This window comes from Erinaceus europaeus, chromosome 10 (assembly GCF_950295315.1).
Source record: "Erinaceus europaeus chromosome 10, mEriEur2.1, whole genome shotgun sequence".
NCBI lineage: Eukaryota > Metazoa > Chordata > Mammalia > Eulipotyphla > Erinaceidae > Erinaceus > Erinaceus europaeus.
The window spans coordinates 53,761,632-53,787,069 of NC_080171.1; the positions used below are offsets into that span (position 1 = coordinate 53,761,632).

The 25,438-nt window shown below is 40.1% G+C and overlaps 1 protein-coding gene across 3 annotated transcripts; it reads right to left on the reverse strand.

The window, feature by feature from the left end:
- Positions 1-799: 799 nt before the first annotated feature.
- On the reverse strand, positions 800-23,919 carry PLIN2 (perilipin 2). Of its 3 annotated transcripts, none has more exons than XM_016193654.2 (9): positions 23,811-23,914; positions 20,520-20,574; positions 20,241-20,436; positions 19,087-19,169; positions 15,264-15,549; positions 12,813-12,994; positions 9,894-10,028; positions 8,040-8,330; positions 800-1,154 (listed from the first exon to the last, which is right to left on the reverse strand). In XM_016193654.2, exons 2-9 carry the CDS (start codon positions 20,547-20,549, stop codon positions 1,035-1,037), a joined length of 1,323 nt encoding a protein of 440 aa, XP_016049140.1. In that variant the 5' UTR covers positions 20,550-20,574; positions 23,811-23,914; the 3' UTR covers positions 800-1,034. The 3 variants fall into 3 exon arrangements, with proteins under 3 accessions (XP_016049140.1, XP_060055596.1, XP_007535798.1); XM_060199613.1 differs by having other exon boundaries at positions 20,241-20,362; positions 23,811-23,868; XM_007535736.3 differs by lacking the exon at positions 800-1,154 and having other exon boundaries at positions 7,455-8,330; positions 23,811-23,919.
- Positions 23,920-25,438: the final 1,519 nt, after the last annotated feature.

Genomic DNA, 25,438 nt, shown 5'->3' on the forward strand with positions numbered 1-25,438 from the left:
ATCCACTGCACCATCTCCTGGACCAACTGTTGATATCTATGTTTAATTTTTTTTACCTTTTTGCTGCCCTTGTTGATTTACTGTTGTTGTAGTTATTACTGTTGTTGTTATTGATGTCGTCATCGTTAGATAGGACAGAGAGAAATGGAGAGAGGAGGGGAAGACAGAGGGGGAGAGAAAGATAGACACCTGCAGACCTGCTTTACCGCCTGTGAAGGGACGATATATATGTTTATAACAAGCCTAATATTATCCCCATTTTACAGACAAAAATTTGAGGTAGCAAGAACTTATGTAACTTGCTTCAGGTCACACAGCTAATAAACAACAGAGCCAAGATTAGAACCCAGAGTTCAAGCCTTTAACTAATGACATACTTCTCTCCAGTTTATCTTTTAGTTCTATGTCCTCCTCTAGATGTGGACAAAGCAAAAAAAAAAAAAAATTTGACCAGTATATCCAGACACCCTTTCTCCAGAAGGATAATGGGTGATATATATATATTCACTGTATAGAGTCAGTCAGAAATCAAGAGGGTAGAAGGAGATAAAGAGGAAAAGAAACAGAGACAACTGCAGCATTCTTTCGCCACTCACAAAGCTTTCCCTGCAGGGAGGGACTGGGGGCTTGAACTCTGGTCCTTTCGCACTGCAACATGTGCACTCAGCCAGATATGCCACCAGCTGGCCCCAGATAGTGGGTGACATTACCAAAGAAGAAGGCATAAATTCTGGGAAACAAAAAATTAATTAATGCATACTCATTATTCCAGTTTTTTTTTTTAAAAAAAACACTCCAATTCAGTGTTACCTTATTTTTTATTGTAGGCATTTCAAAAATTGAAATCTCTTAAGAATTATATCAAATGATAGATGATGTGAAACTAGGATTTCTTATAAAATTTTGGATTAGAGTTTCATTAAATTGTCACCAAGTAACCAAAAGATAGATCAAGACTCCCAAAGTCTCAGAAATAAGTATATAAGCAAACGGTAATACAAATTGTGTATTCAGCCTGAGGATTTTCTTGTTTGTTAAGAGGACTCAGGGTCATTAGAATGTGAGTGATCCGATCTGTGCTCCTCTTCCAAAGCTATAATATCTGGAATTTCCTCAGTCTCAGATGTCAAGTCTATGGCTGTGAAATCGAATACCTGTAAAAGAAGAATCTTGGGTATTAAAATAATTATTTATGATATGAGCTGCTGAGTTCAGGTGAACTCATTAAGACATTAATTATTGCATGTGGATGAACCTTACTTTTTGTTCTAGCAATGTATTCATAGTCCCTCATTTCACTTATAAAAAGCACTAGGGAACTTTTTTTTTTAAATAACTACTGAGTGGTGGAACTTAGTAAATGAAAGCTTGTTTGAATATACAACATATAAATCACTGCAAACTATGCCTTTATTAATCTACTATTCTCTTAAAAGCAATGCTACTTCACTTTGCACAACCTCCAATAATATCCTTTTACAAATGTGAAGCATAAAATATTTTACTAGTTGAAACAGACATCTGAAAGCCCTAATTCTTCTCTGCATATGAAAAAAAAAATTCAGAGGTTAAAAGGTTCTATTAACTTAACTTTGCATACACTTTTGATAAGGTAATTAATTTCTCTTAGTCAATAACAGATTAGAAACAGGACATTAGTATAGCATAGTAAATTATGAAAATTTCTAGGCTGGGAGAAAGATCATTTAATAGAGTGTATGCCTTAATAAGCACAAAGCCCTGGGTTCAAACACTGATGTTACATGGGAGGACCACAGCACCAAGGGGAACTCTCTTTCCATCACTCCCTTTCCGTCTCCCTCTCCCATCAATAAATACATTCATTTCTTGAAAAAGGAGAGTTTTAGAAGAGTTATCACCACCACCACAACAACAACAACAAAAAAAAACCTTTATTTCCTGATGTGATTTAGAGAGTCAAAGGAATAATTAATTCACCTTCAACAGGTTGTCAAAAAAGTCATGATGCATTTTTGCATAGAAAAAGGGGCAGGAGTAGATAGCATAATGGTTATGCAAACAAACTCTCATGCCTGAGGCTCCAGAGTCCCAGGTTCAGTCCTCCACACCACCATAAGACAGAGCTGAGCAGTGCTCTGGTTACAAAAAAAAAAAATTAAGAAAAAAGATGGGAAAGATAGCATAAAGGTTATGCAGAAAAACTTGTGGGAGTGGTATAGAGTTATACCCCCTTTATCTTATGTTTTCAATTAACTAATAAATATCTATATTTAAAAAATATATATCTGTATTTATTTATTGGACAGACAACCAGCAATTGAGAGGAAGGTAGAAATAGAGAGGGAGCGAGACAGAGACACTGGCAGCACAGCTTCATCATTTGCAAAGCTTTCCCCCTGCAGGTGGGGACTGAGGGTTTGAACCCAGGTCCTTGCACATGGTAACTAACACCTGTGCTTACCCAGGTGCACCACCACCCAGGTCATATATATATAGATGTATGATATATATACATATATATATCCTACATATCCAGGCTCTACTCAGTAAATGCACCAACTAGACTTTTCTTAAAAGTATTTGCCTAGTTGGTATTATGAAATAAGTGCAAGATCTTCTATGTGGCACTCACAAATATCACTACTCTCATGAAACCAGTACCACCCTGCCTCCTGGTTCAACCCTCATTGGCTTGTCTGTAAGAAGGCATCACACCTCTGCAGCCCTAGAAATAGTCGTTAGGTCTATCCTAGTGAAAGTCCAGTTGACATTACTTTGTCTAGGGATCAGTAGCTTCTAAACCATGGGGAAGTGTCACTCAACAACATCACAAAACTTAAAACAGGGGAAAGCTATGGGGGAGGGGTGGGATATGGAGATTGGGTGGTGGGAATTGTGTGGAGTTGTACCCCTCCTACCCTATGGTTTTGTTAATTAATCCTTTCTTAAATAAAAAAATAAAAAAAAACCTTAAAACAGGAAAACAGAAGAAATACAAAGGCAAAATCTAAACAAAACAAAGAGTCAAATAAAACAAACAATCCTCTTTGACCTAAACATATCTGAAACTTAAACATTAACTTCTTATGGTGGTGGGGGATTAGATAGCATAATGGTTATGCAAAGAGACTCTCAAGCCTGAGGCTACAAAATCCCAGGTTCATTCCCCAACACCACCATAAATCAGAGTTTAACAGTGCTCAGGTAATAAATCAATCAATAAATTGCTTATTCTCAAGTCTCTTTCTCTCTGAATAGTCTTGATGCTATCACCTTTCCAATCAATGCATATTGCAGCAGTAGACAGCTACAGATTAGTCTGGGAATTTAAGAAAATTCACAGCAGAACTAAGCAATTATCTTTTCTTCATCAAATGACAGTAGCAGAAATATAGGATATCTTACATTACAGGATACCTTCTGGGAAGGTAAATTTTGATGGCATGATGGTGTTACCATTCAAGATATAATCAGGGAATCGGGCTGTAGCGCACCGGGTTAAGCGCAGGTGGCACTAAGCACAAGGACCCGCATAAGGATCCTGGTTCAAGCCCTGGCTCCCCACCTGCAGGGGTGTCGCTTCACAAGCGGTGAAACAGGTCTGTAGGTGTCTATCTTTCTCTCCCTCTCTCTGTCTTCCCCCTCCCCTCTCCATTTCTGTCTGTCCTATCCAACAACAATGACAATAATAACTACAACAACAACAAAAAAAGATATAATCAATAAATACCTTAAGTTTTTTGTTTTTTTTTTACCAGAGCACACTGCTCAATTCTAGTTTATGGTGGTGCGGGGGATTGGACTTGGGACCTTTTTTAGAGCCTCAGGCATGAGATTCTCTTTGTATAACCATTATGCTATCTACCCCCACCCTAAATACCTTAAGTGAGAACAGGGTTACTTCAGTTGCTGAGTCAAGACCAAGGACCAACTGGTCAAACCTCAAGTCCACAGAGTTCATGGAAGGTCAGGTTGGCAAGAGGCCCTCCCTTCTTCTACCCCCAACAACTGCTCTTCCAAATATATATATATATATATATATATATATATATATATTTTTTTTTTTTTTTTTTTTTTGAGTACTGCTCACTGCTCTGCTTTGGTTTATGGTGGTGTTGAGGATTGAACCTGGGAATTTGGAGCCTCAAGCATGAGAGTCTCTTTGCATAACCTTTATGCTTTCTATTCCAGCCTGACCCAATTTCATATGCACAAATATCTGTATTGTTCCTGTCTCTTATCATCTACTTATATGAACTAAAAATACTCCAAATTCATGGCAAACCAAATTTAAATTTTCCCATTTTCATTTCACTTTTTTTACAGTATCAATTAGCATTTTATTAAAGCAGACTGTTTCCGTAACCATGACTTCATGAACTGACAAACTAAGGATGCTACATATTAATATCATGGAGGTGTTGTCATTACATCTCTAGTGCAGAGACACCTTCTCAAAGACTTCTCATTTACCAAGGTACCACCAATTCTACTTTGCAAATTAGGAAACTAATGCTAAGAGATTAATGCTAAGTACTATTGTTCCTTTGTTTTGTTTTTGTTTGATTTTGCCCAGAACAAGAAAGTCATTATATCATCATCATCAGGGAAAAGGGAAAAAAAAAGCCCAAGAACCAAGGAGGCAGCGGTGTCCTGGTAATGCAGAGGATTTGTATTCAAGAGGTCCGAGGTCCCATCCCCAATACAACCAGTACTCAGAGCTACACAGTGCTCTGATCCAAATGAAAAATAATAAATTCTTGGACACTCAGGCACATCACACAAGGTTTTATGTAGTCAAGTATTTAAGAACCTGACATGATTAGATACTGTGCTAGTCATTGTTTTGTTTTGTCTCAAAGGACTTGTTCTCCTGGAAGTGGGGTATCTATTTACATAACAATATGCTGCAGACACCACAAATTTTGTGACATGGATGACAACTGAAATGCAAGTATGCACAAGCTTGAGACAGAGACAGACAACACAACTGCTGTGAAGAGCTCATGGCAAAACACAAGAACTAGTGGTGTTTTTCTGTAAGAGTAGTCTGCTCAATAGTCTGTCTTGCTCACCAAGACTACCTTTGAGGACTGCCTCCTCACAAGCAATTCAACTGGCTTTATAACTATTATAATGGGAAGCAATAAACTTTACATTTAGGATTAAAAAGAAGCACATAGTTAACTATATGTAGTATATGATTTTTTTCAACTATATAAACATTAGGATCTACCTGCAATTCAGATTTCAGGCTCAGGAAAAAAATACTAGTATAGCCACAGGCCCTTTGGAATATAACTAAAATATACCTACTAGCTATCTACAAAACGGAGACACCCCCCCCCCCCCCCCGCCCCAACTCTTCATCTACATTATTCCAGCCTTTAGGTCCATGATTGGTCAACAATTTGTTTGGCTTTGTATGTTAACTCTCTTTTCATCCACCAGGTTCCAGATTCTAGCATGATGCCAACCAGACTTCCTTGGACAGACAACCCCACCAATGTGTCCTGGAGCTCTGCTTCCCCAGAGCCCTTCCCCACTAGGGAAAGAGAGAGAGAGAGAGAGAATGGGAGTATGGGCCTGTCAACACCCATGTTCATCGGGGAAGCAATTACAGAAGCCAGACCTTCCACTTTCTGCATCCCACAATGACCTTGGGTCCATACTCCCAGAGGGTTAAAGAATAGGAAAACTATCAAGGGAGTGGATAGGATATGGAGTTCTGGTGGTGGGAATTGTGTTGAGCTGTATCCCTCTTATCCTATGGTTTAGTCAGCGTTTCCTTTTTTATAAATAAAAAATTATAAATTAAAAAAACTCATTGTTTTGAGGGAAAAGGGAGCCATATCAGGTCCAATTTGGACTAAGAAATATTTTTTTAAGTGCAAAGTGGCTCCAAAAAATGCCAGTGGGTTGGGATAGATAGCATAATGGTTATGAAAAGAGACTGTCAAGCCTGAGGCTCAATTCCCCCCCCCCACCACCACCATTAGCCAGAGCTGAGCTGTGCTCTGGTGTTTCTCTGTCTTTCTCTCTCTGCATCTCTCTCAAAAATAAAATAAAATAAAATAAAATAAAATAAAATAAAATAAAATAAAATAAAATAAAAAGAAAGAGGGTGAGGGTATAGCATAATGGTTATGCAAAGAGACTTTCATGCCTGAGGCTCTCAAATCCCAGGTTCAATCTCCCACACTGCCATAAGCCAGAGGTGAGCAGTGCTCTGGTAAAAAAAAAAAAAAAAAGAAAGAAAAGAAAAGACAAAGAAACTGAGTAGCTAAGTACCATCCTGTACATCTGTTTATCCTTCCTCAAAACTAGAAACTCCTTTGTTTCAGGTACCTATCTCACTGAGACTCTTCCCTATCCTTTTGTTCAACTCAACTATGTAGATTCCTCAAGGCAAAAAAATAATTAGTTCTATGATTTAGTAACCTTTGATAGATTTAAAGTTTATTCACATCAAATGTGCATATAAAATTATGTGTTACTTCTTTGTTTTCATGGAGAGTAAAGAGTCAACCAGGGTAGAAAGATAGGATAGTTTTGACCTAGCATTTTCATCCTGATAGGATACAGTTGCTAGCCGTTCATCATGGACAGGGACAAGTACGTAACTCTATCTCACAAGTTCTAACATTTGCTTTTTTCTTTTTAGTATTGTCCAAGTTTTTTTGTTGTAAGTTATTTTGTTTGTTTTAACCAGAACATCGCTCGGTTCTGGCTTATGGTGGTACAGAATTGAATCAGGGGCCTTGGAGTTGCAGGCATGAGAGTCTTTTTGCATAACCATTATGCTATCTCCCTCATCCTATAAAATTTATATTTTCTAAATAACTGATTGATATTGAGGGAAGAAGATGTCAGAATAACCCTAGGCAGGAGGTTAAGAGACCCCTTTGCCAGAGGTGAAGCAAAGTATTTTTACTTCTAACCAGTCTCACGTGGTCTTCTAAAAGTATTTCACTGGTAAGTGAGGTTGGTTATCAAAGTGAGAATACAATTAAGTTAAATACAGCTGAGGCTGGCCACTGAACAATCTTACTATAGAAGTACTACTTTAAATGGCCTCTTTGTAAGAAATGGCTGCCTTCCATGGGACAGAGGCAAAATAATGATTTACTTTCTTTCAGCTTTCATTTATTTTCAGCCTGGTAATCAGTTGTAAATAGATTTTTTTATTGGCTTAGAAACCCACTCTCAGGATCCCAGTAAATGGACAAATGAAGAGAACTGCCACCTAGTTAAGTTGCTAAAGGCACTTTAGCTTTTAATTGGTTTAAAAACCTGTATTCAATAATTGCATTTTAATATTAGTTTTCCAATGCTATCACTCTGTCAAGCAGGTCAACTGGGAGCAGTTATGTATATTAATTCATTTACTGATATATTAACACAGCCATGAAGGCTGGACAGCTCTATGAAAGCAACAGACAAAGCACATAGAACACACAATATAAAACTGATCTATTCTGCAGTGAATTTTATTGAATTCAATAAAGAGTATTCCTTTATGAAAAAAAAAAAACTAAACTAAAGTTGTACAAGTAAGCACTGTAAGACAAATCAGTAATGAATCACAGCTCAAATTAAACTGGAAGCAAGACACCAGCTGGTACCACAACGCACATGAAAGTGTTTTTACCCAATACAAAAAAAAAAAAAAAAAACAGTAACAGTTACAACTGCAAACAAAAAACACAGGAACAGTTCTGTGAGCCCTGGCTAGACTCTGAGAAGTCTATTATACTTTTCTTCCCAATCAGGTAAGCAATAGACTTTTACCAGAAACTAAAGCTCTAAACCTAGCTGGGCAGTACTATAATAGAAGATATTTTTCTAACTAGGTGTTTTCCCCAAGTTGGAACTGTCTAGCAGATTAATCTCAACACAGGAGGAGGTGTCATCTGCTAGGTGGGCTATGTATTATCACAGGGTTAAGTTTAATGTGTTTCATGCTCAGGTTGCTGCAACTCCTGAGTAGTTTTGTCCTTTGCATCTTGTTTCTGTGTATTCTGAGACTCAGTGAGCTGAGGATAAAAGGGACCTACCAGCCAGTTGAGGGGTGTGTTGTTAACAAGATAATCCATCACATCATCTAAAGACTCCTTCATTTTCTGCAGTTGTCCCTTACTAGAAGTGAGGAGACTGTCAGACACTTCCTTAAAGGAGGCAGCATTGCGAAACACTGAGTAGATGTCTCCGGCCATCACCCCCAAGTGGTTGGCTTGATCTTGAATGTTCTGTGGTAACCCCTGAATGTTGGACATGAGGGTATGACACGTGGTCTGGAGCTGTTGAGTCAGGTTACGGGCAATGGCAAGAGTAGATGACTCTATGTGCTAAAAATAAAACAAAGTTAATAATTAGCAGTGGCTCTACAAGTATCACATAAGAAATAATTCAACTATGCTAAGCCAATTACGTATGTTTAACAGATAAGTGAATTCTTTGAATTTTTAAATCCTTATAACAACCATGAGCACAGTAGTATTCATATTTCAGAAATGAAAAATAGCTGAGAGTTTAAGTATTATTTACTTGTTTCTTTTTATTTTTACCAGAGCACTGTTCAGCTGTGGTTTATGGGTGGTATGGGGAACTGAACCTGGGGCCTTTCATGCTTCAGACAGTATTTTTTTTTTTTTTGCATAAGCATTATGCTATCTTCCCAGGCCCAGAGTTAATTATTATTGCTCAGTTAACCACTGGATAAAAAACAAATGGGAATATGAACTAGTTCCTGAGTTTTGAAGTTCATTCTAATAATGAATAATTATAAAGGGAAATGCATACAATCTACTGGAATTGAAAGAACCACTTTCTGGGACTACCATATGCTAACTCTTTCTGGACATGACTGCCCTTTCACCTACTTTACTGACTCATAAGGCCACTTCCAGCAAACCATCTGACTCACTCATCCTCACTCTAAAGCTGAGTTAAGTAACATTTTACCACAACATCTGTATGCTGTCAAAAAAAAAAAAAAGAAGAAGGAAGAAAGAAAAACAAAACATTAAAAACTAATATATACCATTAGTCCAAGCCCATTATAAGATGAAGCCTGGGATTCTCATTTAGTTACATCCTACTAATTACAACATACACATCTATAGGCTGTTAAGATAAAACCAGGGGAGGCCAGTTGGTGGTGCACTGAGTTAAGTACACATAGTACAAAGCACAAGGATCCCAGTTCGAGCCTCTCCACCTACAGTGGGGGGGTCATTTCATTTCACAAGTGGTGAAGCAGGTCTGCAGGTTTCTCTCTATCTTCCCCTTCCCTCTCAATTTCTCTCTGTACTATCCAACAAAAAAAAGAAAAAAAATGGCCTCTAGCAGCACTGTATTCCTAATGCTGGCACCAAGCCCTAGTAGGCAAAAATATGTAAATAGTACCACTGCAGTTTTTGATTTTCTGTCACATAACAAGCAACCTATGTACACAGCACAGTATTGTTCAAAGTCTTGGTAGAGAAAAGTATTTTTAGAGAAATTATGGAAAATTGAAAATGGAAGGAAAAAGTTTTATCAGACTTCTTTACAAACTGTAGTAGAGGGGGTCGGACAGTAGCGCAGCAGGTTAAGTGCACGTGGCGCAAAGTGCAAGGACCGGCCTAAGAATCCTGGTTCAAGCCCCCGGCTCCCCACCTGCAGGGGAGTCTCTTCACAGGCGGTGAAGCAGGTCTGCAGGTGTCTATCTTTCTCTCCACTTCTCTGTTTTCCCCTCCCCTCTCCATTTCTCTCTGTCCTATCCAACAACGACAACATCAATAACAACAACAATAACTACAAAAATAAAACAACAAGGGCAACAAAAGGGAAAATAAATAAAATAATTATTTTTAAAAAGTTATTTTAAAAGAAAGAAACTGCAATAGATGACTGTTCAGTGGTTTTACCTCAGCACAGTGGGATTCATCTGTATCATCATAGACTATGCTTCTCTTCCACTCTAGCCAGGAGAGATAGAGCTTATCCTGGGCACCCTGGATTTTCTGGTTGGCATTATGCACATTCTTCCTGGCAAATTCAATCTGGAATACATTGGAATAAGGCAAAGAAACAAAATAGTCAGGCATTTATTTGTGTTAACATTTCTCATGTCTGGAATGCAAATCAAGGCTTTCTATAGGAATTTAAGGACAGCTATCATTGCTATTGTTATTTATTATCAATATGTGTCGGAGGCAGCTTATTGCTGTCTCTGACAAATAAACCACTATGTCCAAACTTACTCACTGTTTAGCACAGATAATGCAACTGAGGTTCAACATGTGTATGTGTAAAGTTTAAGTTAAATTACAAAGGAGACTGCTATGATGTCATCCTGACTTCCCTGGGCAGACAACCTCACCAATGTGTCTTGGAACTTTACCTCTCTAGAGACCTAACCCACTAGGGAAAGATAGAAACAGACTGGGGGTATGGACTGACCCACCAACACACATGTCCAGCAGAGAAGCAATTACAGAAGCTAGACCTTGCATCTTCTGCACCTCATAAAGAATTTTGGTCCAGGGGGCCGGGTGGTGGTGCACCTGGTTAAGCGCACGTATTACAATGCACAAGGACCCGAGTTCAAGCCCCCCATCCCCACCTGCAGGGGGAAAGCTTTACAAGTAATGAAACAGGGCTGCATGTGACTCTCTGTCTCTCTCCCTCTCGCCCCTTTCGCTCTTGATTTCTGGCTGTCTCTATCCAATAAATAAAGATAATAAAAAGAAGTTAAAAAAAAAAAAAAGAATTTTGGTTCATGTTGTTTTGGACGGGTTATGTCGTTTTTGCCGGACTGGCTTCACGGGCGGGTAACAGACGACCAGGGACTCATGGTTGAGCTGTAGGCAGTATCTCTTTATTCATGCAGGACGCAGCACAATCTAAGAGGAGCTAAGCTAAACTCAAGTACTGTAAAACTCACAATGCTGTCTTTATATATACTTGCCAAGTAGGGTGGAAACAGGATGTGACACAGAGAGGGTGGAGAGAAAAGTGACTGGTGAAAATCAGAGTGTGACAAGGAGGGGGCGGAGCAGGTGAGAATCCTATCACTGAACCACCAATGCCCTGGAGGGAGGATGGTGCTTGTTAACAGTGGTTATGTAAATAGAATAGTGTTAAGCAGGGGGGATTTAAACCAAATGAAACAGAAGGTGTCTCATGCATACCAACAGGTTCATACTTCCAGAGGGATAAAGAACAGGGAATCTGGGGGCCGGACAGTAGCGCAGCAAGTCAAGCACACGTGGTGCAAAGTGCAAGGACAGGTGTAAGGACCCCAGTTCAAGCCCCTGGCTTCCCACCTGCAGGGGAGATGCTTCAAAGGCAGTGAAGCAGGTCTGCAGGTGTCTGTCTTTCTCTTCCCCTCTCTGTCTTCCCCTCCTCTCTCCATTTCTCTCTGTCCTATCTAATAACAACGACAACAATAATATTAACAACAACCATAGACAACAAGGGAAACAAAAGGCAAAAGGTGGCCTCCAGGAGCTGTGGATTCGCCACCGAGCCCCAGCAATAACCCTGGAGGCAAACAAACAAACAAACAAAAAAGAACAGGGAATCTTTGGGGCAGGCGTAGATAGCATAATGGTTATGCAAAGAGATTCTCATACCTGAGGCTCCAATGTTCCCTACACCACCATAAACTAGAACTGAGCTGAGCAGTGTTCTGGTGTTAAAAAAAAGAATATGGAAGCTTTCAGTGGAGGGGATAGGATATGGAACTCTGGTGGTGGGAACTGTACCCCTATCATCTTATAATCTTGTTAATCACTAGTAAAAAAAAAAAAAAGAAAAAGTTAAAAAAAATTACACAGGAAGAAGAAATTCAAACTTCCTCTTCCCTGTGCCAATCATGTACTTCTTGTTCCAAGCAAGCACCTATTTCTTTTGGCAGTACAATATGCACTATTCTGCAACTTGGCAATCTCTAATGGCTACACAATAGTCTGTTGTGTATTAATTTAATTGGTTCCAGGATAGCTAGCACACACTATACTCTCTTACAATTCTAAACTAATGTATCTATAAAATAGATTTTCTTTAATCATTATACTCAAGAGTTAGGGATTTACAATATGACTGTTGGCACATGGGTACAATTTCTCATCTCCTCATGACAGCTGTCTGCAGAATACTAACTCAGGTCCTTTTCTACCGTCATGCATCACGACCCCAAGGCCTTTTCTGCCCCCTCCGTCTCTTCCTTCCCCAGTCTTTTGCTTTGGTACAGTAAAAATAAATTCTAAAAGTAAAGTTACTAGAGGCATATATGTGCTTGTAATTTTCCTAAAAGGTTCCTTGAATCCTCCAGAAGTACAAGTACCTGTCTTCTACATTATTACCAATCAGGTCAAAATGCCAGTTTAATAGCCCAAGAGAGGTACCTATAATCTGACCCTCTGAGTAAGATCAACATTGTTCCATATATATTTTAGCTATGTTATTTTTGTTGTTGTTGTTTACATTCTCCTGGCCTTTTTTTTTTTTTTTTTTTTTTTGATAGCACAGAGAGAAACTGAAGGAGGAGGAGGGAAGACAGAAAGGAAGAGAGAAAGATAGACACCTGCAGTCCTGCTTCACTACTTGTGAAGCGACCCCCTGCCGGTAGGGAACCCGTGGCTCAAGCCGGGATCCTTGAGCTTCATACTATGTGCTGCACTTAACCTGTTGCACCACTGCCTAGCCCCCATTCTTTGTCCATTTTTCTATTGGATTGTTTATAAGGTAAGGTAAAAGTCCTTGGATTCCATTATATTTACTGTCATCTCAAGATAAATGATGAACCCACTTGAGACATCTTTACATTAAGCTTTACTCACCATGTTGACAGTGGAATGGAGCTGAGAAATGGTCTCTTGACTTTTCTGCTTAGCTTCTCTAACTCTGCTGAGGGCCTGCTGGTAAGCACGGGAGCGGAGCTTGGTAGACAGAGATCCCAATCTAATATAATAGTTGGGTTTCTGAACTGTATCAAATCCTTCAACTTTTTTTGCCTCCTTTTCTAAAGTTAGGAAGGAACCAAAAACAAAAAAAATGTAAGTGAAAAGGTCTGGACTCTAACCTAGATACTGACTTTATCAATTTTATTCAATTAATTAGCAATTACACATTCAATTTCATGAAAACTCATGTCTGTTACTAGGTTTGACCACTCTGGGGGTGAGGGAGACAACAAAAAGACTTTCAAGCAAAAAGACTTTCAAGCCTAAGACTCCAAAGTCCCAGGATCAATCCCCCACACCACCATAAACCAGAGCTGAGCAGTGCTCTGGTGAACACAAAGAAAACAAATAAACAAACAAACAAACAAAAACATTCAGAACATTTCATTGTGTCTTATATTTTCAACTACATATTTTCTTCTTTCTGAGTGAATTTCAAAAGAGAGAGAAAGATTTGCTTATTAATGTTAAGGAGAGAGATAGAGAAAGAGAGATCCAGAACATCACTCTGGCACATGTGATATGAGGAATCAAATTCAGGATTCCATATATCCAAGTTTAGTGCTCTAACCACTGTACAACCTCCCAGGTTAATAAGAAGGATCTTCTTATGCTATACAGTAAGCATCAAATGCTTTACGATTTTATTTTATAAAACACTCCATATGGGGGTTGTATTGCTGTGTTGTGTAGAAAACTGAAAAATGTTATGCATATACAAACTATTGTATCTACTGTTGACTGTAAAACAATCCCCCAATAAATAATTTTTTTAAGTATACACATATATATATATATATATGTGTGTGTGTGTGTGTGTGTGTGTGTGTGTGTGTGTGTGTGTATATATGTATATTGATCTGGGAGGTGGCACAGTGGAGAAAGCATTAGACTCTCAAGCATGAGATCCGGAGTTTAATCCCCGGCAGCACATATACCAGAGTGATGTCTGATTCTTTTTCTTTCTTTCTATCATTCTCCATGAATAAATAAATATTTTTTAAAAAATAAAAAAATAAAACATTCCATACTCAAGATAATAGATCTATAGAAAATAAAGTTTTCCTGGTGCGTGGGCCTCATACATTGGGCTATTTTGTCACTCTAGGTATGATCTTTCTCATTTTAATTAAAAAAAAAAAATCAGAGAGACAGAGAGAAGCAGCACAGTGTTGGATCATTCCTTGGTGCCATGGCAATCCTATATGGCAGCAGGACTCAAACCCAGGCCACACACATGGCAAGGCAAATGCCCTACTGGGTGAGTTACTTTCCTGTCCTATAGAAAATATTTCTGTAAGTTAATTGCTTGTAAAGTTTGAAAAAAGGTTACTGGCTACAATTCATTATGAAACTTATTATTGCTTTAAGAAGGAAGATCTATAAATAAAGATTAATGGATGAAATGGATATGGATGACAAATAAGCATGAAGGATCACTGAGGTGATTTTTAAAAAAGTCTACAACTAAGACTAAGGTGATGCTAGCATAATTTTATAAATTTAGAACAAATATTTTTGGTGAATTTTTCATATGCAAAGTTTAGTTAAGTGAGGTTGTTTAAAAAAACTGTATTGTGTGGTCCTGGAGGTGGTGCAGTGGATAAAGCATTGGACTCTCAAGCATGAGGTCCTGAGTTCAATCCCCGGCAGCACATGTACCAGAGTGATGTCTGGTTCTTTCTCTCTCTCCCTATCTTTCTCATGAATAAATAAATAAAATATTAAAAAAAAAAAAAAAAGACTATTGGGAGTCAGGCGGTAGTTCAGCGGGTTAAGTGCATGTTATGTGAAGCTCAAGGACCGGCCTAAGGATCCCGGTTTCTCTGTCCTATCTAATAACGACAACATCAATAGCAACAATAACTACAACAACAATATAAAAAAGGACAACAAAAGAGAAAATAAATATTAAAAAAATTTTTTAAAAAAGATTGTATTAACACATAATGCAAAGCCAGCAAGACAGCTTGCCTGAGAGGGTGCCTGCTTTTGCCATACATGTGGCCCAAGTTCTAGCCCAGACCCCACTACAGTGGGGAAGCTTTGGTGCTCTGGTGTCTTTTTCTCTACCCATCCATCTCTCTCTGAGAAAAGTTGGCACAAGATGATGATACCCCAATGGTGATTTTTATTTATTTATTTATTCATTCATTCATTCATTCATTTATTTATTACCAGAGCAATGCTCAGCCCCAGGGAATTGAACCTGGGACTTTGAAGCCTCAGACATGACTCTCCTTGCATAACCCTTCTACTATCTCCCCTGCCAGATGATAGTAATAAATTAAAGTCTAAAACATTATTTCAAGACAAAAATTGAGTTACCTATTTCTTCCTCAGTGAGAGGAAGGTACTGGTCTACCAATAGCTCAGATCTGGTGAGGGCATTTTCTACTCCACTGCTCACCAACTGCATCATCCTACTGCCCAAAACTGTGTTAATACTTCCGTTCACCACAGACTTGGTCTTCTCCACACTGTCAGTCACTGCTCCTTTGGTCCTGTCCATCACCCCAGTGATTGTGCTGGCCACAGAATCCTTGGCCCCAGTCATAGTAGTTGTCATAGCATCTTTGGCCCCAGTCACAGCACCTTTGGCATTGGCAACGACCTACAAAAGTAAAAATGCAGATCGTTTGGCTGGTAAGAAACAGAGCCATAAATATATGTTTAAGGTCTTAACTTGGGCAGCACAGATGAATTAGAGAAGAAATGTGGCCTTTTCACAATATAGCTTTAGGCATTGAGCAAGTTTTTTTAAAAAAATCAATGAGCATGTCTGAGGGAGCTAGCTTAATGGTTACGCAATGGGATTCTCATGCCTGAAGCTGCAAAGTCCCAGGTTCAGTGCCCTATACCACCATAAACCAGAGCTGAACAGCGCTCTGGTTAAAAAAAAAAAAAAATGATCCTGGGGCAGGTGGTGGTGCACCTGGTTAAGCACACGCATTACAGTGCACAAGGACCCAGGTTCAAGTCCTTGGTCCCCACCTGCAGAGGGAAAGCTTCACAAGTGGTGAAGCAGAACTGCAGGTGTCTTACTGTCTCTCTCCCCTTTTAATTTCTCTGTTTCTATCCAATTCTGTTTCAGTTCCCCTCTCTATTCCCTCCCCTTTCAATTTATCTGTTTCTATCCAATAATAAATTATATATATCCTTCTAGGGTTCCAAGTTCAACGCCTAGCACTATGCATGATAAGCAAAAGCTCAGCAGTGTGAACAGTGCTCTAGTAAAAATAAATATATTAACCAATTAATATAAAAAATAAAATAATAAAGTAGTAACAGTCAGTGAGCTTTTATATCCTTACAAGGTTTATTTGCCTTGTCTGCTACCATACAAGGATTGTTAGTGGAGTAAATAAGATAAACAGATACAAAAACTGTCCATTTGTAGAGGCACTATTCTCTCTCTCTAATCAGGTGCAAAAGGTATTCTAGATCAGAATGACGTTTTCCATGTTGACAAGCTCATAACGGAAAACAGTGCACATGGGCAGGGGTAGATAGCATAATGGTTATGCAAACAGACTCTCATGCCTGTGGCTCCAAAATCCCAGGTTCAATCCCCTGCACCACCATAAGCCAGAGCTGAGCAGTGCTCTGGTTTAAAAAAAAAAAAAAAACAGTGTACACATGCCTATGATAATGATACCATCCACACCCAGTCCCCAAAACAAAGCCCAGAGCTATAAAATTTCTCTATCCATCTCAGATACTTGTTCCTCATATAGAGTTTTCCAAATCACCAGTCTGTCCAACATATATATGTATAATACCCAAAGATAACTTATTGGAATGGGTTGTGCATGTGGCAAAGCAGCACATTACTCAAGTGAGCTGTTGGCAGTTCACTGGTCTGAGATCAGTTATTTTTTGCAAGCACATTAGATTTTTTCACTTTGCAGGGAGGGAAGCACATGAAAAATGGGCAAGTAGTCTCTGGTATAATCCAGTTATGCTCCTAAAGCACTCTTAAGATAAACTGACATATCTAGTTTCCCAAGTCTATGAAACAGGCAAGAGAAAAAATTTTTTTTTCTCTCTACAGTTGGAGGAAGAAATACCACATGTTGTTAAGGTATATGACAGAACACATAAACTTCTTTTTTTTTTAAGTTTTTTTTTAAATATTTTATTTTATTTATTTATTCCCTTTTGTTGCCCTTGTTGTTTTATTGTTGTAGTTATTATTGTTGTTGTCATTGTTGGATAGGACAGAGAGAAATGGAGAGAGGAGGGGAAGACAGAGAGGAGGAGAGAAAGATAGACACCTGCAGACCTGCTTCACCGCCTGTGAAGCGACTCCCCTGCAGGTGGGGAGCCGGGGTTCGAACCGGGATCCTTATGCCGGTCCTTGTGCTTTGCGCCACCTGCGCTTAACCCGCTGCGCTACAGCCCGACTCCCAACACATAAACTTCTTAAAGTGATTTTTCTAGCGTATACCATCACATAATACTAGAAGCCACAAAACATACTAGAAATTTTTTAAAAATCTTTTAAATTAGACTATCTCAGACTCTAGTGGTTGGAAAGATATGGAATTTTATCACTGTTATAATTTTCCAAACAGTATTAAGTCACTAATAAAAAATTGTTTTAATCTGTTTCCTTCTTTTTTTGGGGGGGGGGGGCTCAGTGCCTGCACTACAAATCCACTGCTTCTGGAGGCTATTTTTCCCCTTTTGTTGTTTATCGTTGTTGTTACTATTATTGTTGTTATTGCTGTCATTGTCATTGGATGGGACAGAGAGAAATCGAAAGAAAGGATGGGAAGACAGAGAGAAAGACAGACACCTGCAGACCTGCTTCACCGCCTGTTAAGCGACTGGAGCCGGGGGCTTGAACCGTACACTGGTCCTTGCGCTTTGTGCTATGTGCACTTAACCTGATGTGCTACCACCCGACCTCCATTAAGTTTTGACCTGGTCTAAATGACGACTCCCTAGTATCAATTTTTGTTACGAGAGAGAGAAAAATACTACATAAAATGGTTACATATATTAGATACACAACGGAATAAATACTAGTTTAAAGTAAGTCAGTTTTGCTAAGAAATTCATCAAGGACTTAACATTTTTATTTCTGAAAGAATTAATGAGAGAAAGAGACAAACAGACCAGAGCACTGCTCTGGTCAAATGAGGTACTATGGATCATATCAGCCTCAGGTTTGCAAAGCATATACTTTACCTGCTAAGCCACCACCCTAGTAATTTTTTTTCTTTCACATATGCTTATTAAAAATGATTTTCATGGGGCTGGGCAGTAGCGCAACGGGTTAAGCACACATGGCGCAAAACGTAAGGACCGGCTTAAGGATCCCGGTTCAAGCCCCCAGCTCCCCACTTGCAAGGGAGTTGTTTCACAAGCAGTGAAGCAGGTCTGCAGGTGTCTGTCTTTCTCTTGTCCTCTCTGTCTTCCCATCTTCTTTCTCGATTTCTCTCTGTCCTGTCCAACAATAACAACAACAACAGCTCTAACAGTAACAACCAGAACGAGGGTAACAAAATGGGAAAAATAGCCTTCAGGAGTAGTGGGTTCATTAGGGCTGGCATCAAGCCCCAGCGATAACCCTGGAGGCAAAAAAAAATGATGGGAGTTGGGCGGTAGCACAGCGGGTGCTCGCACGTGGCGCAAAAAGCGCAAGGACTGACTTAAGAGTCCCTGGTGGAGCACCCGGCTCCCCACTTATAGGTGAGTCACTTCACAGGTGGTGAAGCAGGTCTGCAGGTGTCTATTTTTCTCTCCCCCCTTTGTCTTCCCTCCTCTCTCCATTTTTCTCTGTCCTATCTAACAACGACAACATCAACAACTACAACGACAATAAAAAAAAAAGATCAACAAAAGGGAAAACAAATCAATAAATATTTTTAAAAGATTTTCAATAGGGTGGGGCTAAATAGCATAATGATTATTCATGCCTGAGGCTCCAAAGTCTCAGGTTTAATCCCCCGCACCACCAAAAATCAGAGTTGAGTAGCGCTCTGGTAAAATAAATAAATAAATAAAAATAAAAAATGTAATTAAATTTTTAAAATGCTTCCACTAAGATAAGCTTCAACTCTAAGTACTACAAATAATAGTTGTACTAAATATAACAACACATGAGGTAGTACAAGCCTCAGTGCTCCTGTTCCAAGCTCACCTGATCTGTTGGTTGATTCAGAATAGGAAGTTTCTCCTCAATCCTGTCTAGCCCCTTACAGGCATACGTATTGGCAACTGCAACTAAACACATCACAAATAGAAAAAATTTTAACAGGTCATGTATAGAATGAGCACATATTATTATACCTTATGACTTTAACCTTATTATATGGAAAGACAAGTATGTTGACCTTCATTTGCCATACAATGTTTTGTCTGGCTTGTCTAGCAGACAGAAAAGTTGACTGGTTGCTGGTAACTTGTTTCTTATGACAGGGAAATGAGACAGTGTTGGGGCGTAGTAGGTAGAACCAGAACAATGGCAAGAAGTTTCTTCCTCCCTCTAGCTTATAAAGTTAATGCCAAGGTAGCGCCTCACCTGAGCCCTTTTGTTCATGGAACAAAGTATTTACAGATTCTCAAAGTTAGCATTTTTTCCACACCAGTTTAACCCCTACATTTTCTTCAGAAAGTGACAGTGTATTTTGTATTCACATGAGGAAACAGTGTGTTCATAGCACTCTAGATCTCTCTAACAAGGCCCAGATTTAATCTAAATGTCTCTTGACCTCCTGTCCCTAAATAAATAAATCACTATTACCATTATCACTTCCAGATCTTTTTTACTATCTCAAATAGAAACTGGTATAAAGTTTCTTTCTAGGATACTAAAAAATATCCTAAAATTGCTTGTGGTGACGTCTGCACAACTCTGTGAATATATTGAAAACCACTGCATTGTAGTTTTTCAGTGGGTTTATTACACGGCATGTTGATAATCTCTCAATAAAGATTTGTAAAAGCATTTCATATATACTGTGCCACTGAATACAACTGAAGTCAGTTGTTTCTGTTCACCCACTGGCTTCCATGTGATCTCCTTTGTCAACATAAAGGCATCTCTTGAGGGTTTCTTTTAAAGTGTCATGAACCTCTGCTATTGCTCTGAAGCAGGCCTTGTACTACAAAGAGAGTCATTGTAAAGTTTTGAGGTAAAGCCACTATGTATCTCTGGAAAAGCTGAAACTTCTCTCAGGTGGCTGCTATGTGCTGAGGAAATTGGCAGGAATTCACTATGTTCAAGTCAGCTCTGGCCTCACTGCCAGACAAGTCCCTTGGATTAAATGTTAAAAGGGTAAAATAATAACTCACTTTGTGGCTCTAGCTTCTGGATGATGGGCAGAGCTCCAGTCACTGCCACTGAGGTGATGGTCTTTACACCCTTTTCTGCCATCTCACACACAGACTTCAAGTAGGGATGCTGATCCTTTGTACTGACATAAGCGGAGGAGACAAGGTCATATGTGGAGCTCACCAAGGGCAGGCTGGCTACCCTAGTCACCACACTCTGCAATCAAGGTGGGAAGGATGTTAATTTTTCAGAACGCATGGGGTGGGGGTAATCAAGAAGTACCTATTTAAAATGCATACCGGTTGTGGATCTACTGCAACAGATGCCATTTTTCTTTCTGGAGAAAGAAGAAATCTGTGGAAGAAGAAACTAATTTCAGGATACAAAAAGTACAACTCTCCCCAATTCATTAGGAAATCCAAGTAAATGCTGATTTTCTTTTCCAGGTAAGGTTAAGTGTAGTCTTCCACACTTCTTTCCTGCCCTCAAGACCTCAAAGTGCTTCTCTAACCAAACACCAACTGACAGGAAGTTCCAGAGTTCAGATGTAAACTTACAAGAGATTCTGCAGGGAAATGAGTGTGTTTCTCCACCAGGACACTGATCTAACATACACACACACACACACACACACACACACACACACACACACACACACACACGGAGAAAGAGGGAGACAGACAGACAGAACACCATAGCACTGAAGCTTCCTTTGAGAATTAGTGCAACACACATGGCAAAGAAGCACATTATCCAAGTGAGCTATTTCATCAGCCTCAGAACTAAATTTAAATTTTTTTATTTTATTTGTTTTTAATTTTTAATGAGAAGGAGAGAGCAAGGGTGGTACAGATACAGAGAAAAAAAAATCAGAGCACTGTTCAGCTCGGGCTGTGTGATGGTACTGGGGATTGAACCTGGGGCAGTGAAGCCTCAGGCATGAAAGTCTTTTACATAACCATGATACTGTCTCCCCAGCCCTCCAGTACTAACTTTTAAGAGTAACTTCACAAAAAAATGCTAACTAAATTTATGTTTAAAGTATAGAGAGAACTGGGTAGTGTCAAAGTGCACATATTGAACCATGCATGAGAACAGGGTTGAAGTGCCTAGTTCCCACCTGCAGGGGAGAAGCTTCAGAAGTGGTGAAACAGGTGTGTGTGTGTGTGTGTGTGTGTGTGTGTGTGTGTGTGTGTGTGTCTTTTTAAGGATCGGGTTTATTTATAAGAAAGATAGTAGGAGAGAAAGAACCAGACACTACTCTGATACAGGTGATGCCAGGAACTGAACTTGGGACTTCATGCTTGAGAGTCCAATGCTTTATCCACTACACCACCTTCCAGACCTGTATGTCCCCCTCTATCCCACTCTTCCCCTCTCAATTTCTCTTTGTCCTATCAAATAAAATAAATAAGTATTTTTAAGATCTGGGGAGGCAGTTTAATGGTTATGTGAATGTCTTCCATACTGAGGCTCTGAGCTCTCAGGTTCAATTCCTAGGACCATCATAACCCAGAGCTGAGCAGTGCTCTGGTATAAAACAAAACAAAATAAAGATAGTTTTGTCAGTGTATCTGCTATGCCATGGGAACTACCCAGGTTTGATCTTGATCCCCACCAAAATGGAGTAAGCTTGGATAATGCAGTATCTTCTATCTCTCCTTGTCTCCCCATCTATGTCTCTCTCTTTCTAGCTGATAAAGAGCAATGTAGGCCCAGAGGCAACAGCAACAGAGTGAAACTTTAAAGTACAATAAAAGTGAAGCGTGGGAGGGAGTCGGGTGGTAGCCGCTGCCAGTTAAGAGCACGTGGTGCAACCTGTTTGAGCCCCTGGCTCTCCACCTGCAGGGGAGTCCCTTCACAGGTGGTGAAGCAGGTCTGCAGGTGTTTGCCTTTTTCTCCCCCTCTGTCTTCTCCTCCCCTCTCCATTTCTCTGTCCTATCCAACAATAACAACAATAAAACAAGGGCAACAAAAGGGAATAAATAATTTTTTTTTTAAAGTGAAGTGTGGAGGAAATAGTATAGTGCTTATGCAAAAGACTTTTGTGTCCAAAGCTCTGAAATTACAGATTCCTCTGCACCACCAGTAAGCTAAAGTTGTGCAGTATTCTGGTAATCAATAAATTAATTTAATTTAATTACGGGCCAAGGAGTGGCACACCTGGTTGAGTGCACATATTATACTATGCAAGGACTGGGGTTCAAGCCCCTGGTTCCCACCTGCAAGGGGGAAGCTTCCTGAGCTGTGAAACATTGCTGCTGGTTATCTCTCTCTCCCCCCTGCCTCTCTCTTCTGTCTCTATCCAAAATAAATAAAAACATTAAAATAATAAGTTATAAAACAAAGAGAGAAGTTTTAAGTATAGGGACCAGATGATGGCACACCTGGTTAAGTGCACACAGTGCACAAGGACCCCCGTTCAAGCTCCCAGTCCCCAACTACAGAGGGAAAGCTTCACAAGTGATGAAGCAAGGCTGCGGGTGTCTGTCTCTCTTCCTCTTTATCTCCCCTTTCCCTCTTGATTTCTGACTGTCTTTATCTAATAAATGAAGATAAACATTTTTTTTTTGAAATTTGTAAAAGACATCTTGAATTGGGCCTGCAAAACAATTCATTTAGTGTGCTTTTTTCCATGTTTGCAACCCAGGCAAGAGCTACCTACCCCTCACCAAACTAAAGGGAGCTTTGGTGTTGTGGTCTCTTTCACTTTGTCTCTGACTTCTCTGTCTCTATTTAAAAAATCTTGAACTGTCAAGGCCAACATAGAGCACAATTTTGGGGGTATTATATTCCTGTCTTTCTTGTGAAAGAACTGAAATTGGGTGAGACTGAGCATAAGGGGAAGAAAGCGCTCTAAAAAGCTGAGAAGCATTTCAGAATGCTTTAAAAAGAAAAGATCTATTTATTAATTTGCTTAAGTGAGGAAGAAAGGATGCGACTAAGAGCACTGCTCAGTTCTGGCATAAGGTGGTGCCAGGGACTGAATCTGGGCTCTCCAAGCCTGAAGTCTGCTATGATAACTTTGAGCTGTCCCCTTGAGCTAGCACAGGAGATTCTAAATGTAGATTTAATCTTCTAAATGATGCTGCTTTATTGTGCAGCAGCGGATTCGGGAAGGTAAGACCCCATCCAGCCCATAATCCACTACTTCGGAGCCAGTCAACTCCCCTTCTGGCCACCACCAGCCTCAGATCTACAAGAAATATGAACCACCCAGCATGAGCAAGAGCCAGTCTCCACACCCTTGCAGTCTCTGTGTATTCCATGAAATTAAACCTTTATGATGACTGTCTACCGCGTTTCCTTTTTAAATAACACCCTCATGGGACAAATGGGAACTGTTATCTTGCAAAAAAAAAAAAAAAAAAAAAAAAGTCAAGCAACTTATATACAACTGCACTACAAATCCTGGCAGAAAAGCAGCCTCAGCCAACAAAGTCGACAGCGCAGGCCAAGAAGCGCACCCAAACCGCTGCCAGCGGCCAAGCAGGGGGACAGATCAGCAGCCATCACCACCCCCAACCCCCAGCTCGACCCGACGGGGTACTCTGGTTAACCTGCAGGTCACAGAGGGGGCGAGCACTCACCAACCCTCAGCAGCCTAAAGGCGATGATTCTGGAAGTCCCGCTGGGCAGGTTGACCACCCTCAAGGAGCTAAAGGAAAGGGCAAAGAGACCAGGTTATATACTCCGCCCGCCTCGCCCCGCCCCGCCCCGCCCTGCGCTGTGATTGGTGCGGGACCCGGAACCCCCGAGGCCCAGCTCCCCCGTAGCTCTAGGCAGCCCTGATTCCCCCCCCCCCCCCCCCCGCACCCCCCTGCCCCTGCCCACGCTGACCCTCTTACCCCTATAGCCCGTCAGCCCGCTCAGGGGAGGGACCCCTGTCTAGGTGAAGGGGTTCCCAACACGCGAGGGGCCCTGTCTGACATCTTGAAATAAATACCCTTGGCAGATAAATAAATAAACAAATAAATATCAAATTAAAAAATGCTGCCTGCCCCCAGACCAGCTAGAGGGCTCTGTAAAGCGCGGTGTATTATTTTGGGGGACGAATTAACAGTAACTTGTGGGTTAATGTCAGAAGAGAATTGTCTTTACATGGGCGTGGGTGCGATTGTGACTCTATACCTCCGTGATCTAAGAATTTTCTTTTTAAAAAATTTTTTTCACCAGTTTCCCATATAACAATACAATCCCTACTATGTCCTCTATCATCCTTCATGGCCCTGTTTTCTACCCACCCACCCACCCCAGAGTCTTTTACTTTGGTGCGATATGACTTTTTTTTTTGTTTTATTTATTTATTATTGGATAGAGACAGCGAGAAATTGAGAAGGGAAGGGGAGATAGAAAGGGAGAGAGACACCTGCAACACTGCTTTACTACTCATGAAGCTTTCCCCAAGCAGGTGGGGACGGGGGCTTGAACCTGGATCCTTGTTTTTTTTTTTTTAAGTTTAAAAAAAATTATTTATTTATCTATTCCCTTTTGTTGCCCTTATTGTTTATTGTCATTATTGTTGTTATTATTGCTGTTGGAACCTGGATCCTTGTGCACTGTAATGTGTGCACTTAACCAGGTGCGCCACCGCCTGGCCCCTGATCTTAAAATTTTCCATTATTAAGCCACTAATAAAAATTTAGAAACAGAAGCAACAAATAGCACAGCTATATACAAGATACTGGGTACTGTACAGCAAACCCTAACAAAAGGACTTTTCAAAGTTAACCCAATTACCAAATCATGTGATGATAACATTAACTATCGATTGTCTTTTAGAACCCTAAGACAGCAGGAACCTCACATCTCCACTATAGAGCCTCTACTTCCCCCAGTCCTGGAACCCTTGGATAGGGCCCACTTTCCTGTATGCCTCTCCCAATCCATATCAAATAATACTGCATCTGCCGATCACAACCTAACCAACGCAAGGACTGCCACCTCAACATGCTTCACTTCAGACTGTGTCCAGAGACTACACGTGTGGAATGACAACCCTTCAGCTTCCTTACTCGGGTGAGACCTTTCCTTTCATAGTATACTCTAATTCCATCTCAGGTGGTACACTTTCTAACAAAGTCCCAAAACCTAGATATACACCAGTTTCTGTGAGAGAGCATACGTTCACACGTATCTGTAAACTACTGCAAAATATATACCTGAAAGCAGAAGTACACTAGAGTTTGCAGTGAGTATCCCCCTAACACTTCCTCTC

Excerpts from the sequence above, each read along its gene's own strand:
- PLIN2 (XM_016193654.2), bottom strand. The coding sequence starts at position 20,549 with ATGGCATCTGTTGCAGTAGATCCACAACCG. Across the intron at positions 20,437-20,519 it reads TTGCAGTAGATCCACAACCG|AGTGTGGTGACTAGGGTAGC; the intron begins GTATGCATTTTA and ends CCTTGATTGCAG. Across the intron at positions 12,995-15,263 it reads TCTCACTGAGGAAGAAATAG|AAAAGGAGGCAAAAAAAGTT; the intron begins GTAACTCAATTT and ends TCCTAACTTTAG.